At 50.5% G+C, this 20,300-nt stretch overlaps 1 protein-coding gene across 10 annotated transcripts in view; it reads right to left on the bottom strand.

The window, feature by feature from the left end:
- The window catches only part of ncor2 (nuclear receptor corepressor 2), a 107,073-nt gene that overhangs the window by 33,712 nt on the left and 53,061 nt on the right, over nt 1-20,300 (bottom strand). For all 10 annotated transcript variants that reach the window (XM_079739416.1, XM_079739414.1, XM_079739418.1 and 7 more), the window contains exons 7-17: nt 18,734-18,790; nt 18,135-18,187; nt 16,154-16,220; nt 14,860-15,032; nt 13,617-13,707; nt 12,584-12,762; nt 11,505-11,559; nt 11,332-11,430; nt 9,755-9,897; nt 7,613-7,773; nt 6,385-6,447 (exon numbers count right to left, since the gene is read on the bottom strand). In XM_079739416.1, coding sequence (XP_079595542.1) covers nt 6,385-6,447; nt 7,613-7,773; nt 9,755-9,897; nt 11,332-11,430; nt 11,505-11,559; nt 12,584-12,762; nt 13,617-13,707; nt 14,860-15,032; nt 16,154-16,220; nt 18,135-18,187; nt 18,734-18,790 — 1,141 coding nt within the window. The remainder of the gene's footprint in view (nt 1-6,384; nt 6,448-7,612; nt 7,774-9,754; nt 9,898-11,331; nt 11,431-11,504; nt 11,560-12,583; nt 12,763-13,616; nt 13,708-14,859; nt 15,033-16,153; nt 16,221-18,134; nt 18,188-18,733; nt 18,791-20,300) is intronic.

The following is a 20,300-nucleotide window of genomic DNA, read 5'->3' as shown; positions in this document are numbered from 1 at the left end:
GAGGGTAAGAGTGAGGGAGAACGATAGAGAGGGTAAGAGTGAGGGAGAACGAAAGAGAGTAAGAGTGAGGGAGAACGAGAGAAAGCGAGAGAGAAAACGAGTGGCTGTTATCTGTAGGCAGAGCTCCGCATCCCCCTTGGCCAACCTTGGGACATGGGACCGGAGGCCCCCAGTCAACCTGCTACCTTTCCAGAGGGGAAAAACAAAAGCACTGCCATTTACAGCCGTGTCATCTATCTCCAGCGGCTCGGAGAACGCTTGCTCTCTCTGGGAGAACGCTCGCTCTCTCTGGGAGAACGCACGCTCTCTCTGGGAGAACGCACACTCTCTCGGGGAGAACGCTCGCTCTCTCTGGGAGAACACTCACTCTCTCAGGGAGAACGCTCGCTCGCTGGGAGAACACTTGCTCTCTCGGGGAGAACGCTCGCTCGCTCGCTCTCATGGAGAACAATCGCTATCTCAGGGAGAACGCTCACTCGCTGGGAGAACGCTGGCTCTCTCGGGGAGAACGCTGGCTCTCTCGGGGAGAACGCTCGCTCTCTCGGGGAGAACGCTCGCTCTCTCTGGGAGAACACTCGCTCTCTCTGGGAAAACGCTCGCTCGCTCTCATGGAGAACAATCGCTATCTCAGGGAGAACGCCCACTCGCTGGGAGAACGCTGGCCCTCTCGGGGAGAACGCTGGCTCTCTCGGGGAGAACGCTGGCTCTCTCGGGGAGAACGCTGGCTCTCTCGGGGAGAACGCTCGCTCTCTCGGGGAGAACGCTCGCTCTCTCTGGGAGAACACTCGCTCTCTCTGGGAAAACGCTCGCTCGCTCTAATGGAGAACAATCGCTATCTCAGGGAGAACACTCACTCGCTGGGAGAACGCTGGCTCTCTCGGGGAGAACGCTGGCTCTCGGGGAGAACGCTCGCTCTCTCTGGGAGAACGCTCGCTCTCTCTGGGAGAACGCTCGCTCTCTCTGGGAGAACACTCGCTCACTCTCATGGAGAACAATCGCTATCTCAGGGAGAACGCTCGCTCGCTGGGAGAACGCTGGGTCGGGGGGGAGGCAGAACGGGATTCAGAGATTTATCGCCGTCTGAGATGGTTCAGTTTCCACGGTTATAAATCATAAACCCTGAATGCACTTCTTCAGCGTATCGAATGGCTCAGCGGGATGCATATAAACTCCTCGTTCAAGCGACTGGTGCAGGGTTCAACTCTGCGCATTGCTAGCATGATAATGCTAGCAATGGGGGGGGGGGCATGTCTCTACTCTTAACGTGACACCCCAAGGAGGGACGAGCAAACCCATCTGTTGAGTAGGAGGCCTCCCCCATAACAATGACATCCATCCAGGAACAAAAAGAAAGAGGGGGGGGACCTCGTTGCTTATGTAGGGAGAGCTTCCGCAAGCCGTCATGTCCAGGAGGTGTCAGTGCCAGCTAGCAGAGCGGGGAGCTAGCGTAGCACTGAGCTGGCGCGGCGTGCAAACGGGGGTAATCTTCTGAAGACTGAGCCGTCTGATTCCTAGAGTCAAAACGCCGCCTCGGTGTTAAAACTGGAAACGGAATATTTCAACTGAAAAATTCATGGCTGCCAGAAGGTGAGGCGGCGCAGCACAGCTTGCAGTGGGAGAGACGTAAGAGAGAAACGAGGAAGAAGGAAAAGGAAGAAAAGACGTGACTCATTCTAAAGAATAGGGACACGTGATAGACACCTATTAACCTTTTACAGCCGTCTCCCTCCCGGGGAGGGGCAGATACTCTCTCACATGCTACCACGCGCGCTTGCTCGCGCACACACACACACACACACACACACACACACACACGCGCATGCACGCACGCACGCATGCGCACGCACGCACACGCACACACACATTTACGGCATTTAGCAGACGCTTTTATCCAAAGCGACTTACACACACACACACACACACACACACACACACACACACACACACACACACACACACACACACACACACACACACACACACACACACACACACACACACACCCACCAGCCTGCACATTCGCAAGCAGGCATCAACTTCAAAAGCAACGAGCAAGGCAGACGTTTCATGTAGGGTCAAAGGTTGTTTCCTGCAAGTTGTAGCTATACAGACCAATCAGTTTGCAGCAGATAAGAAAAGCAGCTCCGACCTCTGAGCTCTAATCCTCCAATCACAGAGTTGAAGCTATCCCGGTGCAGCTGGTGTCCCCCCCCCCCCCCCCCCTCCCCAAACACCCAATAGGAAGACACTTTCTCCACTAAGCTCCTCCCACGGGCCGTCCAATCAAATCCCCCCCCCCCCATCCACGGTGGCACTACATGCCTGTCGATGCAGATGTCCGCCTCAGCTCCCCTGGGGAGCGCCCACTCTCTCCCGCCGGGTCGGCTGGCTATCCTCTGGGGGCGGCAGCGAGGGCAGGAAGTGTCTCCGGGCCGGGCCTCTGGGTCCGGGGGCCGAGGTGAAGGGAAGGGAAGAGCTGCGTGCGGCCTGGTCGCCCCCGCCTTCCTGCCGCCGCCGTGGATCCCTGCGCCGGTGTCGGGTTGTCTCGCTCAGACCGGCACATGCTCCTAGTCCCTTTAGTCTCCGCCCCCTGGTGTGCCTCTGATCTCCTCTGAGCCCGCTTACTTCCTCCCGACGGGAGCGTCCCGTCCGCAGCGTGGTCCGGGAGTTCCCTGAAGGCACTGGTGCGCTCGTGCTCAGCAGAGTCTCTCCCCAATGGCGGTTTGTCTGTGAAGACTTCCACAGGAAAGTGGGACTGTGCTGGGGCGGCGCTACGTGCTCTGCCTCCCTCTCTCTCTCTATCCCTCTCTCTCTCTCTCTCTCTCTCCCTCTCTCTCTCTCTCTCTCCCTCCCTCCCTCTCCCTTTCTCGCCTCATCTGATCTCTAGTCTTTTTTTTTCCCTTGCTTGCTCGCTCGCCCGCTCACTCCTTCCCTCCCTTTCTCTCGCTCCGTCCCTCCCCCTACCTTACTCTGCCAGCAGGCAAAACTGCGTGCACACACCCACATAAAAACAAAACACACACGCGCTAACACACACACGCAAATGCACGAGTCGGTATACTCTCAACCGCCTCCCTATACGTCTCTTTTGCTGAAACTCTGGCGCACACACACACACACACACACACACACACACACAGTCTGAGGGTAAACACGAGAGAGCGAGTAAGTGACCGAGCGCTGGAGAGTTGCAAAGGGAGAGAAAGAGATGGAGTGTGTGTCAGTGAAAGAGGGCTGGGGTGAAGGACGGAGGGAGAGAGCACACAAACAAGAGTGTGGTAAAGAGAGCAACAGAGCGAGGGAGTGAGATAAGCAGAGTGGCTGGGCCACATAGACAAAGAGTGAGAGGGAGAGAGAGAGAGTGAAGGAGGGAGCGTGAGAGGGTTGATGTTGATACCATGAGAAAGCATAAAGGCTTTCACATTTTTCCTGACTGACCTGCTTTTCATTTTGAATGTGACCTCTCTCCAATCTGTAACAACACAGAGTGAGGGCGAGAGGGAGCGAGCGAGAGAGCGAGGGGGAGACAGAGAGGAGGGGCGGAGGGGAGTGACGCTTGCCAAATCTTCCAGAGCGCCTGCCAATCTGGACCCTGGCCATCTCCAAACCAAGAGAAGAACCAAGGGAGAGCGGAGAGACGGAGGGGGGCAGGAATTGGAGGGAAAGACAGAAAGCACACAAAATACAAACCAATGAAAAACAAAAGGAGGAAGGGAAGAAGGAGAAAAAGGGAGACAACAGAATGGGGTGGATATTGGGCGAGAAGATTGTGGAGGAACAGAGAGAGGGAGAGAGAGGGGCTGAGCTGGTGTTCGCTACCTGCTGCTCCTTTAAATGGGCTCTTCCAGTTGAGCTGGCAGACTGGGAGGAATGGGGAGGAATGGGGAGGGACGGGCTGGGGGTTTTAGTATCCAGCTGCCTGCCCGCAACCAAGCAAAGCTTGCCAGATTAGTGCGCTTACATAAACGCCATTCAAGGGGAACACGCATACACACACACACACACACACACACACACACACACAGAAATAAGCAGATGCATACACACACACTAATTTCTGAATGCTAATCAATCCTGCACCCACAGCCCTGTAAGATCACCCCCCCACCTCTCTCTCCCACACAGGCATGCCCGGCACAGGAGAGTCACAGGCTTTCGAACGCTTTGCCATCCTTCTATTGCGATGCCACGGTTTACAGGAGAACGAGAGTGGACCACATCCGTCCTTGGGGCCCCCTGAGGCCAGTCCCCTGAGGCCAGCCCCCCCCCCCCCGGCCCAGGGCGCTGGACCCTCCATGGCACTGGCCACACCACTACCGCGTCTGTCAAACCCCCGTCGCACTAAACACGCACAGACAGGTGGATGAGAGCACCTCGACTGGCACAATCCCGGAGGGTCGGACAGGCACCCGGTCTACCTCGGAAGAGGGGGAATCCTCCCTGGCAGGTCTGTCACCATGGTTACACAGCGAGCAGTGAGCTGCTGCTGAGGCAGAGTGTGGTTACATAAGGAGTGTAACGCCGAAGCGGCCCCCCCGCCCCGGGCTGCCAGGCTGATCCCCTGGGATGGAGCGCCCTTGCTAATCCCACCGCGGGAGAATGGAATTGAACACATTAACCAGGATTACCACGTAAGACCCTGTAGTCACCATCGCCAACCACTAGGCTGTGGAGCCACTACCCCACCCACCTAGCCCACACCCACACAGTGACAGTGCTCCTCCGGTTTCAGTATCTGATGCACACTGATAGGCTGGCAGGAGGCTCCCCTGCGGCCCTGGATCACAATAGAGTCAGGCTGACCGAGCCAAACCAGAGTCCCATGGATTGGTACGAGGGGGTGCCTAGATTACAATGCTAGATTAGAATTAGGGGCCAATCAAGAAATGATTGTTAATCCCTGTTAAAACATGAACGTAAACTGGGCATTTTCTCCACAGTGCATTTCAAAGGCAATCTGTAAATACAATATACTCAAAATAACAATTAAACAACAAGACTGCTAAAAAAAAACAATACAAGCAAATATTTCCCTTGCTCTGCCAACCACAGAGAGATGGGGGAAACAACCTGAACCGATAAAATGTAATTAACAACCACAGACCGCAAACACCAACAGCACCCAATTATAGAGTGCCTCCAACCACGCTGTAACTGAAGCAATCCTTGAAAGAAGCACAATAGTTCAAACTCACTACGACTTGAGTACAAGAGATTACCAGATAATCCCCTGCCTGGCGGCAGCAGGTAGTAAACCCTGGAAATGACCCACAGGTCAAGGTCACTCAAGTCAGAGGCAGCAATTGAGACAAACACACAAACAAGACAACCAGAGATAGACTGGGCGATAGGCTGATCCTTCCGTCAGAGACGACCAACAGCCAGGGTTTATGACTCCCCAGGTTTGATAAGGGACCTTTTTCCATCTTTCTTTTTACAACCTCCTTGATATTTAACAGTGCTGGAGTCTTTGGGCTGTTCTGCCAGTGGCGAGGAAACACAGCTCCTACGGGAGACTGAGTATAAGAGAGACAGAGAGCCTGAAAGGTACAGTGAGCCTGAGAGAGACAGAGAGTTAGGGAGAGAGATAGAGAGTTAGGGAGAGAGAGAATGTGTTAGGGAGAGAGACAATGAGTTAGAGAGAGAGACAATGAGTTAGGGAGAGACAGTTAGAGAGAGAGACAATGAGTTAGGTTGAGGCAAAGAGTAAGGAAGGGAGACAGAGAGCCTGATAGAGACAGAAAGTGAGAGCGATAGACAGTGAGTTAGGGAGAGAAACGGTGATCTAGGGAGAGACAAAATGCCTAAAACAGACAGATTGAAAGTGAGTTAGGGAGATACATAGACGTGAGAGAGACAAAGAGTTAGGGTGAGAGACAATGAGTTAGAGAGAGAGACAGTGAGTTTGGGAGAGAGACAGAGTCAGGGAAAGAGACAGAGTTAGGGAGAGAGACAGAGTTAGGGAGAGAGATAGGGAGTTAGGGAAGAGACAGGGAGTTAGGGAGAGAGACCGTGAGTTATGGAGAGAGACAGAGAGCCTGAGATAGAGAGTGAAGGAGAGAGACAGAGAGAGAGTGCCTGAGCGAGACAGAGTGAGACAGAGTGCGGGAGGGAGACAGAGAGCCTGAGAGAGCGACCCAGACTCCAGACACATGTGACCCGATAACCACCACGTGCTCCCAGCACCACGTGGCGTCTGCTGCGTCGCTCACAGGAAGTCCGTCCGCAGCGCTTTCAAACAAGCGCACGCAAAGTCAGCAAACTGCGGCTGTTGCCTCTGCCTTTTCTTCTTCCCCTAACTTCATGTTGAACGACTCCCAATCACTCTTATTATTTCAACAGCGGACGGCATCGCATTATATCAAATGCGCTTTTTTGAATTACCTTTCTTGGCGGTCTCCATCTCTTCTTCGGTCCAGCGAGAACTCTCATTCATCTCCTGATTGCCTGAAAGGGGAAAGAGAGTGAGTGAGTGCGAGAGGACAGAAGAGGAGGAGGAGGGGAGGTAGGGATAAGATTGCTTGTCACATTCAGTTAAATGAGTGACAGGGAGAGAGCGAGAGAGAGTGGGCAAAAGAGGAAGGTGGTGGTCTCAGGGGGGCGCGGTAAAGAGGGGGCAGAACCTGAGCAAATGCCAGGAAGACGATGGCAGAGAGCCAGGGGTCGGAAACTAAACTGCTAATTAATGATTACACGTGTTACAAAACAGCGTTATAAAACAAATGCAGGCCTGAGGAGGGCTGCTGGCGCTAGCTGCTGGGGCACTCGGGGAACCATTGCAAGCGACATCGGAAGGGAACACACACACACACACACACACACACACAGGCAACTGCTGAAAGAGTGAGTCCCTTGATAGGCTGCGGTGAGACTTCAACATGCACAATGCTGACTGGACACTTGTGACAACAAAGAGAGGAGAGCAGGGGGTGTTTGTGGAAGCAAACTGTGACATCTTAAAGTGGAGCCGAAATAACATCCTGTGTTTGTCTCTAGGCCAGCGGTTACATGATTTAAGCTAACCTCATTATGCCCGTTTCCTAACAGCCATGTCGCAGCGCATGTCTCTGCTATGATTTGATAATTCTCACAGAACAGGAACTGGGTAGGAGTTGAACGTGCACGAGTGACCTAGATAAGGCTGGAGGAGCCACAGTGCACTCTTGTGGTTTGGGATAGGAGTGCCAGAATGGAGTCTGTGTGTTTGTGTGTTTCTAGCTAAATATACACAAATATATACAAACATATATATATACACAAACATATTTATGCACTCTTGTGGGTTGGGACAGGACTACCACATTGGAGTGTTTGGTTACTAGTCAAACACACACATACGCACGTACACATACGTACACACACACGCACACAAACACACATACATACATGCAGCACGTTTACTATTTGACAGAAGATGTACACAAGTTAGGCTGAGCGACCCTGTGCGTGGATCAAAGGTGCATTCCAAAAGCACTTATTTACTACACACTTTCCAATCTGCAAATCCCCCTGCCCTCATCGAATGGTGAACACTTTGCATCGCGCCAGAGTGAGAGGCAGAACGGCCTCACAGAGCCCCCCCCCCTTCACGGGGGGCAGTGTCGGTACTGACCCAGCTCGCTGCTGAGCGGCGGTGCCGCGCTCTCTTCCACCTCGCTGGTCATGGAGCGCGTGATGCGGCCCTTGCGGCGGCCCTGGCTGTTGGCCGTCCGCCGGCCCTTGACGGTCACGGCGGGCTCCTTGTCCTCGCCGTCCTCCCCGGAAGTGTCGTCCCTGCGGGGGGGTGAGAAGCAGAGGAGAGGGAGGCGGTGAGCTCCACGGGGTGGAACATAGCATCAGGGAGAACAGAGCACGTTTAGGGGGCTTTCCTTTGTCATCGGGAGGTTTGTTCTTCCAGACGCTGGAGAAAAACAAAAGCCTGTTGTGTGTTGACGTTTGATTGGTCTTAAAGCTACTCCACACCTTTCCTTCAAAGGGAGTCTAAAAGATGAGTTTAAAATCAAGAACTTCAAGTACGTCACGATGGCGATTTAGTGTCCAGTGTTTGAGGTGTAGGAAAAGGGTTTTAAATAAAGATAAAGAACATATTTTTTTCCAAATGAAGCCACATTTTTTATAAGCTGCAGAAGTGGTAAAATTGGGTCGTACGTCAAATCGCCATAAAAAAGACGCTCCTTAGTATAAGCCGCATCTTATAACGCATCTTGGCCACAATCCAAATGCTCACATGTAGTGCCCAACGCTGGCCTGAAACCGTAACCAAATAGTTGAACTAGTAGCAGTATTCTTTGGGGACCGCGCCGTGTAGCAGTTTGAGTCAGGGTCAGTGTGTGATTGGAGATAATGAAGATTCAAGCTCTAGTAAAACCTGAACTTTGACAGATTTAGAAAACAAGGCATCCTTTATTTTGAAGCAATTAATTTACACGCAGATCCTTTGAACTATCGTTCATAAAATGAGAGCACATTGTGGAAAACTGTCTTCATTGTATTTTTTGTCAGTTATGAAGGGCTGCCAATGTTTATATCTTTAGGATTTCATCTTTTATGCAGACCTCTAGTGTAAATGAGCATATGGGCTTTACATCGTGACGGCATTAGGAACTTCATGTTTTATCACTCAAACTCAAATCACCAAAAACGGCGTAGGCGATTTTCTTTGAAGTCTTTGTGTTTGCAAAACCTACCTATAAGCCACTCCGGAAGGTAAGCCCAAGTGACAATTTTGGATTCGTAAAACCGGGATATAAGTCACTGCTTTACTTAAAAAAAAAAAAAAGGAGATCTCAGACCAAGTAGACACACACAGACACACAAAGTCCAGTGAGAAGAAGAGTGTGTGTGTGTGTGTGTGTGTGTGTGTGTGTGTGTGTGTGTGTGTGTGTTTGTGAGCGTGTTTTTGCCAGGTAATGTATTCAGTGTCAGCACATGGGCCTGCCAGGAGACGAGCGAGTGAAGCTGAACCTCCTGCTCCTCCATTCATCTCCGCCCCCCCAAACCCACCCGCATCCATTACTCTTGCTGAGAGAAGCTGCTTGCACACTAAATATAGGGGAGCCAGCTGTGGCAGGGCTGACAGGCAGGAGGGGGGATGGCAGGGGGCCACAGGGGGTCCCGTGGCGGGGCCCTGAGGTGCAGGCAGCGGGGGCAGGAATGCTTCATCACCGTCACCACCTCGTCTGATAAATAGTGTGTCCTACAGGAGGGCTTTAAAATAACTACAGTGGTGCTGGTGCTGGTGATGGTGAGGGGGCAGGGGTTGTCATTGATGTTTGAGGGGGCGACCGCTGCTTTAAATATGCAACACTTAATGCCGTCTTCTTCACGCGGATGTACTCTCTGACAAGAGCAAAGTCCATCGATATAACAACTACACAATGTCTTCATGAGGCCTCCACTCGATGGGGATAAACAAAACCATCTGTGCAACCGCTTTCTGCTGAGCTGATCTGCATAACTTCCTCGAGCTCATTTGCTGAAAGCTGGACCTTGAACAATGTTAAAAACAAAAACAACAACAAACTGAGTGTCTGAACAGCCTCGTCTCGACCCGAGTACGCCCTTGTTCCCAAATGTTCTCGAGACTTTCTCAGAAAATCGTACTGCGTACAAACCGAAAGTTAGACAGCCATCGGTCTTTTGTTCTGAATCAACTACAGCAGCATTGATCTGACCGAACCTAGGGAGAGATAGCGAGAGAGAGAGTGAGAGAGAGACGCGATCCCTCTCTTTCTCGGGACGGTACAAGACTCACTTCATTCCATCTTCTTTGTCGTCTGCTTCGGCCTTCTCCTCATCCTTCTCCCCTTCCTTCTCCTTCTCCTTCTCCTCCTTGTCCTCCTGGCTGCTGCGGCTCACCTGCTGCTGCTGTTGCTGCTGCTGCTGCTGCTGGCCATGCTGCGAGAGGGGCCAAGACAACAAGAAGACAACACTTCAAACATGATCCCCACGAAACCGGATACACCAGAGAGACACAGGCGCAGACACAGATGCAGACACAGGCACACGCCACACGCTACACACATAAACCTACACACACACACACACACACACACACACACACATATATATTAAACTACAAACACACACATATATAAAACTACAAACACACACACACAAACTACAAACACACACAAAGGGGACAAACAGACACATCTTAGGCACACAAACACTCACACAGGAAAGGAAAAACCAAAAAGGTGATGAAACCGATAAGGGAAGTTGGCTTGGTGTTTTAAATTGGTTCCCCAAACAGACGAGGCCTACCCAGACTTTCTTAGTGCCACATCACTTCCCCATCCACTTCCTGACTGTCTGGAACCAGATGAGTAGAAGACTGAGGCCTGGCCCTACTACCGGCAGCCAGTCCCTAAGACCCACAGGAAGCACTCTCAACCCTAGTCCTCCAAGGGCCTAGCCATTAGCACACATGGTTTACCATCTCCTTTAGGTCTGCCAGGCGTTTACTTTCTAGCTGTGCCATCCTCATCATACCGCACTGAAGGTCAAGCTCAAAGGACGCCTGACATATGGCCCCTTTGGTGACGCCATTTCAAAAAGGAGAATGTGTTGAAGGGAGACCCAGAAAAGATTGACTGAGAGAAGAAAGAGTGTGAGCAGTCTCACCATCTCTCTCCCTAATGTATACGGGTACGGCCTCTCTCGGCCCTCCACTCTCTTTCTGGATTAATTTGCCAGAAAACAAATCAAACCTATTAGAAGGGAAGGGAAAGCCCCCCCCCCCAACCGTACATTCTCATGCTCGCTCTCCCTCTGTCTGCTCTCTCCCTCCCTCTCTCTCACCCCCTCTCCCTCTGACAGTGGGGTATTGATTCCAGAGGGCATGGCTAAACATGAAGGGGGGGAGGGGGGATCAGGTAATGAGCCGGAAGCTGACTCCGGGAGGGATGAGCACAAACCTGTAGCCCACCAGGGGGAAAAAGGTCACAAGTTAATTAACGTGCCATTTCATTAGCCGCCGGCTTGCAGCTTAACAGGCCCTGAACCCTGGGGCCCCCGGGGGCGGGCGCCACACGCACTACCCGGGAGCTCATTAGCCATGGAGATCCCCACGAAAAAAACAGACAAGACAAGAAGGAAGAAGAGGAAGAGGAATAAGAGGAGAGTGACAAGGAGAACACATTAGCCTTGAACACAGCGGGGGGTGAGGTCGGTGTGTTAGCGCACTCAGTTATCCTTTAGGAGTTTTATCGGCTTGAGCTAGCGGTGGTTAGAGAGATTGCTGGTCATTGCTCAACATGGCGACAGGCTTCCCACCTTGAGGAGAGCCCACAATGTCACTTTGATCTCAGCAGTCAGGCGGCTTCGTACCTGGCTTCTGCCGCGGCGCCGGTAGTTCCTGCGCACAATGTTTTTGTAGTTCTCGTTCTTCTTGGTCAGGTAGTAGAAGAGCACGCACTCGGCCACCGTCTAAGACAGGGGAACACAGCGTTGGACGGGCGTCTCACACCAGGGAGCAGCGAGACAGAGCGTGGGGAACGTACCTTTCTCTCCAGGAAGGACGCGATCAGACTGAAGTTCTTGGGGTGTTGGATGAACCTGAGGGCAGACAAGAGATGAGTCTCACACACACACACACACACACACACACACACGCAAAACTCTGAACCTTTGAACACCATTGCTTTGTGCAGTTGTTAAATTAGACGAAATTGGTCTATATGCTCTTCTGAGCTTTTAATCCCTATTCCCTAGAAGATGCACGCACGTTTTTATTAGTGCTGTCAAAATCAATGCGTACATTTTCGTGAGCTGTTATGCGCTTTTCCTGCGGATGTTTATGGAGGGTCCAAAAAGGGCATGGAGCAGTATGTAAAACTGCAATCTCTTGGAAATTACAGGATGAAAAATATTTTATTCACATTTAATTGTGATCAGAAGAACTCCCTTTAATTTTCATATCAACACAATGAGCTTCAATATTTTAGTAATATGCACGATACCATCTTCATCTAATTCTTATCTAGGTTCGATTGACGATGGCAACTATGCTATTAATCAATAGCATTTGAATTTAAATATATTTTAAAAATAAGATTCCACATTTAAATATATATAAAATATATTATATCAAGCTTAGTTAATGTAAAAAAATAAAGATTAAGCAGCAAGTGTAATGCTTTATAAATAAACCATGTATAAAATGTGTCAGACTCCACAGCATTACTGAGCAGACATCAAATCAGGTACCACTGATCGTTTCCTTTGCAATAGGACGGCGTCTCCCAAGGACTGCGACGGCCTTGCTGTCCCTGGTGTGTGGCTGTGTGCACGTGAGCAGAGTCCCTGATCTACCCCTGAATCCTTCTGGATTCATTTTGACAGCACAAACAAAGAACCTGCACTCTCTGTCCTCACTAAACTGGGAAGGCTTCAAGGCCCCCACGGCTGTCGAGCTGAATAAAAAGCAGCCATGCCCACAATGGTGGTGAGTACGACTTCACCACTCCGTTGTCTAGTGGGGATCTTTGTGTCGCACCCGTTTCATCCAAAGAGTGGAGGCTCCACAACAAAAGGCAAAGGGGAAAAAAAGGGGGGGGGCTGAGGCTTTGTGTTTTCTTACTTCTCTCTGAAGGTGTCCTTCTCCTGCTCGCTCCACATGTTCATCACCTGCCGGTCCTTGTACACCTTCATGGGGTCGCCCATCAGGCCGTTCATGTTGATGAACTTGATGCGCTGCTGCTCCGCGTCGAACAGCATTGGCGGGATGACGGCAAGTTGGCGCATCTGCTTCTCCGTATTCTGACAGAGGGAAGGGACAGGGAGGGGGAGTGAGAGTGGCGTGGTTTTGGGAGACGGGGGTACAGAAAGGCAGACCCGTGTGAGGCAAACCCAAACGGACACTAAACGTCTGGCCGAGGCGTGCTCCACTGCACCCGTGTCTGGTAGGAACCAACCGTGTAAAGCTCTGCACATGGAAGTGAGTGAGAGGTCAGGAGACGACAGGAAGTGGTTTCCGGGCTGTCGCGTAAATACAGCGGATTCAGCTCAGAAAATAACCAATTGGTTTCTCTTGATCTCAACCATCACAATCATAAGATCAAAACTAAATAGCAATAAATAACCGCTCCGGCGTCTAATGTAAGAGAGTAAGTTGCTTTAAGATTATACAAGATCTACTGAATTAATTCCAGACAGATCCCCACAGCAGGGGTCCAGAGGCACCCAAGGGAGCCAGGGAGAGACAGTGATGTGGATGCAAAGAGCGTCGAGGCCACTGGGAGAGGAAGGCAACAGCATCGTACAAGGAACTAACATTTCCACTCCACTGACAACCTTCAAAGTAAGAGCAAGACGTCTACACTTTATTGTGTGTCTATGTGTGTGTGCGTTCCTGTTTGCATGACACAATTTCTACACCAACCAAGGGAATCATTAGATTGCCCGCCTACTTATGCGCTTGACTAGCTGTAGAAGATCTTTGTTTCATAAAAGGAGCCACTGGTTTGATGTCGTTAAAATGCTAATTCCTCCACTGAGGGGGCGGACAGTGTGATGAGTTTGTCTGCTGTGTTCTGCAGGGAGGAAAGCAAGCAGGAGTCAGGAGATGAAGCAAGGCTACAGGATGGGGGGGGGGGGGGGGGGGGGACCCTCACCTCTTGCTCCGAAATGCCGTCGATGATCTCCGAGACCTCGTGTTCGCTGCGGGCCGCGGACGATGCCAGGCTGCCACGCTGGCCCACGCGGCTATGGGCGGGGAAACACACGAGACACGGGGTTCAGGTTAACATCCAGCTGTGCGGTAGCTTAGCTTAACAACGGGTTCAAAGAGACCAACTGGTCCTACATGCAACCTTGGAATCCAATGTACCAGAGGAAAAGTTGGTTTCATATGTAATGGTGCTGATCCCATCATGTTGTGAACTTGGTTTTGCGGTCGAAGCAAATGGCCAACGTGAATGGTTTATAATACATGATCAACCATATTTTCTAGATTTCAGAAACAACTTGAACGAATCAGTCAAAGCATTATTATTTTGTCATTGACTTAATAAGCAATGTTGGTAGCAATAACATGCAAAAAAATAATCACCAGTGGAAAAGATTTAGTCTTGTGCCCTGAAACTGGTGAACAAGCAGGCAGCCATTTGATTGGTAACCAGGCAACAGCATGGCCTTGGCCAAGAAAAAGTCTTTGGCGTTTCGGGTGTTTAACGTTGAACGCAATTGTTTGTTGGTATTTTTTTCCAGGTTAATAAAATAATTACAAATCATGGCGCTAAATGGGACTGTACAAATACGACGCGACTTTGCACAAAAACACACTATTTCTCGGTCGACTTTCTAGACCTCTAGCCCAAACATAAATCTGCTGAACCGATCAGGTATCTTTGTCATGGTCACCATGGACACTATTCACTGGACACTGCTGTAGCCATAGTGGTAAACTACATTCAGAGAAAGAAATGACTGCCCTCCGTCATCAGTATTGATCATTCATCGCAGTCGGCGCTACAAGCCAAAGTTGAACTACGGTATGTGAATATAGGTTGCTTTTGAAGAAGACACCATGATTCCATTTGGATATCAATAAAAGCAAACGTTGCCAAAGCATGGAAGTATTGATGAACCCTCCAGATACTAACGAGACACACCCAGTAATCATAATGCACCCACAAACGGTCATTCCCCATATCACACTGGGAATAAACATTAAAGATAAACAAACTTTATAGGATGAGGGTTGACTTATTTTTCACCCGCGATTCTACTACAATGATGCATGTCCGCTTCCCAACTGATTTCCGTCAGCAACATTTCATCAGCAACATTCCATCAAGATTATGTTGGCTGGGAACTTTTGACCAAGGTCCCTCACGGTCTCCTCAGACCCCTCACCTCTGCATGCGCTCCTGCAGCTCCCGCTGCTTGCGGATCTCGGGGAACTGCTTCTCGTAGTACTCGCGCACCTTCATCTCCTTGGCCCGCCGACGTGGGTTGTTCTCGATGCGGTCCACCTTCTTCTCCCACGCCTCCATCAGATGGTCATAGCGCTGGCAGAACTTTTGTTCCTGTCAGGGGGTACAGTGCGCACAGTGGAGGGGGCACTCAGAACACGGCCCAAGGACACTCTTCACAAGTCATCCACGCCTACTCGTTCTCTTCGTTCCCTTTGCAGCATCATTAATACACTGACGCATGCGAGCGGTCACCATCATCATACAGACACTTGTCTCCAGAGCCCCACACGGCAGAGATGTCATCGTACTAATTCAGCATGTGACAAATTGCGAGGATATTACACATTTATCATTTCTTACAGTGTCCTTGCTTCACTCCGTTCTGTCATGTGACTGTACTGTTGACAGAGTAGCCTTGCGGTGTTAGTATTCTAAGGGGGGGGGGGGGGGGGGGGCTTTGAGCCAGGGCTTGGCTTTGAGCCAGGATGGTGCACGCCCACGCAGGCCGTAAAGCAGCCCATTAACCCTGGAGGAGACACGAGCCTCGAAAGCCTCCTAAAGCAACAGTCTCCCTGTGGTCTGTCTGCCAGCCTCCTCCCTCCAGCCCCCCCCCACAGTTTACACACAGCAGGAGAGGAGGCTGGACACTAGTGTGGGCGACATCTCTCGCTGCTGCATCCCTCGCCGTGTTAGAGCAAGGAACTTGGCTTGTCTGCATCTTTCAAGCAATACATCTACATTTTTACACTCGCAGTTGCCGAACAGTGTTTGACGATGACACTTTATCTGTAGAGTCTAATGCACTGTTTCTGCACTCAATTTCTATAAATCTTTCATTTCTGTAATAAGAAAAGTGCTGGGTTGGAGGTTTGCCTGTCTGAGGGGCCTCGGAGCTCGCTTCATCGATCCATGCTTTATTTATAGTGCCGCCCTTTGACTCCGAGTGACTCGATTAGCGGCAGCAAGCTTCCACACACACTCTATAAAGTCCATTCATGTTTTGCTGAAACTCCTTTATATCGGAAATCAAAATAAATCAGGGAAAGAAAAGGTCCATGCTATCCACACACCACAGGCCATTCCAGTTCAGCCCTCGGGGAGTCGGAACGAGAGCTCAGAGCAGCCTGTGTGCATCGGTGCGCAGTTCTCGCGTGCTCTTTCTACGGTGTGTCAGACGTAAGGAATAAGGGGCTGGTGGGGGGTCAAAGGATGCGGCCGTGCTCTGTACTCACCCACTGCTTCCGAGCATGGTTTCTCCTCTTGAAGTACAGGATGAGTTTCTTCCTCATGGCCTGGTTTCTTTTAGGAGAGCGGGGGAGGGGAGAGAGAAAGCGAGCATGTGTGAAATGTCATCGTCTCTTCAACCTAAATACGAGCCGTTCCTTTAAAAAGTTCACAGGTTTTCATTTCCCTTTTGAAAAATAAAATACTTTCAACGCCACGCACGGCATCCAGCTAGCGTATGCGCCAAGTAAACACTCATGCACGGCGCTCTCAAAGAAACAGAATGGCATGTCCTTGGATGCCACTCGTAAAATCCATTACATCTCAATAGTTTACTTTAGCGAGGTTTGTGCAGAGGGAGACAGAGAGGGAGGGAGATAGCAGATGAGGGAGTGATCGAGGTTAACACACACACAGAGAGAGAGAGAGAGAGCGAGCGAGCAAGAGAGAGCGAGAGAGAGACAGAAACAGAGACAGAGAGACAGAGAGACGCCAGACTTGTAAAGCGGGTCCAAGCCTTGGGAACAGGCAGCTCCCTCAAATCAAGGCCAGGGCCAGTAATCTGCCTTGGCAGCCGCGGGTCCGTCTCTCCCTCAACTGGAAGACCGAGTCTCACTGCCGATTGTTATTCTATCTATGGTAAGGTCACTTTCCCCACTGAATGACATAATCTGATTCTACATGAGTCATTCTGCCCGGTTAGGTTTGGGGAGTTCTCCAGCTCAGCGCCAAGGCTGGCATGGGGTAGGGGTGGGAGGACGCTCACTTCTCGGTGTGTGCGTCTAGCGCTCGTCTAATGCCGAGGCTTGGGATAAGCGTCCCCCCCCCCCCCCCCCCCCCCCCCGCTGCTGCCAACATGTCTTTTTAATCTGTCACAACAAACCCTTAGTCCAAAACACACTGGCCCACTTGCGTCAACGGGGAGAGGAACCCCCCAAGCAACCGAGGCAGACCCCCCGTCAGAGCAGATGTGTGTAGTGGGATACATCCTGGGGCTGTATTTTTATACAGCGTAGGGCCCCCTTAAGAAGCACAGAGATTCTTCTGTCGTCTACGATATCCCCTACCGGTATAATATGAGCTGAATCGCTAGACCGTTTAGTTCAAAAAAGCATTCCTTTGTGTGATGCCAAGTCCAGCCCTGAACTCATCCTCTGAAACCCTGAGTTACACAGATGTGGTCTCCTGTGTTACACCTGCAACATACTGCAACTAAAAATCTAATCGGGAGTCACTATGTTATATTATATTCTTCCAATATTGTTCGCAGCAGAACAATTCTAAACAAAAGGTGAGAAACGGGGCCAGATATTTTGCCAGCCATGAGGTTAATATAATAGCCGCCGAAGCTCAAGGGTCTAAACTAGTAAGATCTCCAGCACCAAGATGAACGAGGCGTGGCATTGGTTAGAACGCTAATTCAGCACGTACCCTGGTAACCTATGATGATCAAATACCTAAAGAGCCGATAGGACTCTAGCAGAACAATCCATTGCTTAACTCTGAGTGTCCATGTACTGAGTAGTCTGAGAAGAAAATGTCAAGAAACTAACTTTAGGCTAAGGCTAAACCTCTCCTATCTCAGGCTAGAACACTGCAGACTGCTGAACACAAACTTGGTTAAACTGATTAAACCGCCTGCAAGTCATGTCAGCTGCTGGGATGAGAGAACAGCAGGGTCTTTAATGTACTTTGGGTATTTCCTCTTTCTACGTGGAAGTGTCCATCTGCCTAGCCATTGTTTTATTATGTAACCCATTATTTTCAAACCAAATGGTCAAATCTATCCGCCAACGGCCGGTGGCAGGTGTTCACTTTGGACAATGAACAGCTAAGAACACTTGACAAATACCAAAAGGTATTCAAGATGTATGTGGGCAAATGGGCAGGAGGATGTCTGCTTGTGCGTTGTGCATGTGTTTGTTTACGTGTACACCGTTATGATCGTTAATCCTCGCGTACGTGCGTGTGTGTGTGTGACAGACTTACATTTTAATGTTCTCATGGTACTGCTTGGTGTCCGAGGGCTGGTTGTACAGAGGCTGGAGGACAGATCAGAAAATAAGTTAGCCGTACAGTAATGGGACAGGAACGATATATTACAATTTTCATATGTAATGCAATAGAAATGATCTCACAGAATCCTTCTTTGTCCTTTCAGTTTTAAGAAGTTGAATCTGTTCACTCCACTATAACCATGACATATACCATGCCAACCTACCACAAAATATATGGTATTTATTGAAGTATCATGGAATAATTGGAGTAAATCAACTCTTAACAAAAAAAACAACAAGCCTTTGCAGTAAAATCTTTGGTCAAGCCAATCATACATGCATTGAAAGTCAGCCACTGAGAATTAACCAACGCATGCACATCTAGTTCTTAATATGCAGACAATAGTGGCCGCGCACACACACACACACACACACACACACACACACACACACACACACACACCCCTTAGGGGCTCACTCACACCAATAGAACAACAACCTCTCCTTTCCAAATCTATTCACATAATATTATGTAACAGCGATGCTCAAAACCTGATCATGTTGTCACCAGATGCTGTTTCCCACACTCACCAGTTCCACCCTGGGCCCGAGTCCCTCCAGTATCCGATGAGCCTCCTCTGCCTTTTTCTACAGAGAGGAGAACACACAACAGCAACACGTAAGTCATCCACCAGCTCCTCTGGTATCACCACGGCAACACAGCCCTGCAAGGGCTAGCTAAAACGTGCTGGACTGGCAGGATGGATGGACTTAGCTAATAATATAGCTTTTAAGATGAGCTGGTCTGTAGTGCGCTGTGCCGCTCTGTATCCCCTCCCTCTCGCTCCCTCTCATCCAGAGAGAGAGAGAGACGAGAAAAACATCCCTCACCTCAGAGCACACAGAGAGGTAGGGAGAGACCAGAGATCTACAGAGAGAACAGAGAGCTAGGGAGAGAAAATGGAGGTAGGGAGAGATCAGAGAGCTAGGGAGAGACCAGATGGATAGGGAGAGATGAAGGAGCAGTTAAGAGATATCTGATGTTGGGAGACAGTGGAGAGAGAGAGAGCAGAGAGACAGACAGTAGAGAGCAGACGGGAGAGAGACGAGAGAAGAGAGAGCAGAGAGAGAACAGAGGGAGGAAGGGAAGACCGCAAAGAGCGACAGCTATAGAGAGGTACGGTAGAGCGATGGAGAGCAGAGACAGCTAGAGAGAGCGGGGAGTGAGGAATGGGAGTGAGGGACGGAAAGGCAGAGGGACTGTGGATGCTGGAAGGTAAGACGGTTCAGTGGTGTGTGCTGAGAGAGACAGATATCCCCTCAGCCCTCAGAACCCTGCAGGTCTGGCCGCACTACATAAAAGGACGAGGAACGGGGGAAGGGCGGGGAGCAGGGGTGCAGACGTAGTAATAGCTAAATAAATGGGACATAAAAGTGAATCAAAGTGGTTTCAGCCAGCAGCAGGTACTGTGCGGGCAGTGTCTCCCACCACATCCCACCCTCTGAATCATCGATCACACAGATTCTCCTTGGCAAAGTGACACATGCTCTGCTGCCTCATCTCACTCCCTGGCCCTGTACAACACACACACACACACACACACACACACACACACACACACACACAGACACACACAAGTAACGCCAACCTCCCGTCCTCTCCATCCGTCCAGTTCTGCCACCACTCCCCTAAGCTGTGTCCCATCCCGTCACATTGCACTCTCACAGAAGGAAGAGCAAGCAACCTGAGGAACCAAGCCCCCCCCCCCGGCCCACAGCTGGCTGGAGTAGGGCAGAGGGCCGAGCAGACCTCTAGACCTCGGTGTTCACCCTGGGCTTACTCCCAAACAATGCTTTACTGGCGCTGAGCCATCTTGCTGCTTTACAGCGCCACTGTTTCACTATTTCAAGACAGGACTGATGCAACACAGACATTAAGACAGGTGGGTTGTTTCGTCTGATTTCATTTCTGAACCGTGAGAGCGAACACGTGCTGGGGAGTCAAATCTAAGGTCGCTGTGTATGAACGGTGAGAACACAAAACAATGACGTTATCACCCACCACAAAGGATTTCTACAGAGATTTGTGGCGTGTTGCGCACTTATGAAACGTTGAAGCTCTGTTCGGAGTACACAAACAGGGCGTCCACAACAATGT

This window comes from Pollachius pollachius (genome assembly GCF_949987615.1).
Source record: "Pollachius pollachius genome assembly, chromosome: 1".
In the NCBI taxonomy this organism is placed as follows: domain Eukaryota; kingdom Metazoa; phylum Chordata; class Actinopteri; order Gadiformes; family Gadidae; genus Pollachius; species Pollachius pollachius.
This window is presented reverse-complemented; position numbering and strand designations above follow the sequence as displayed.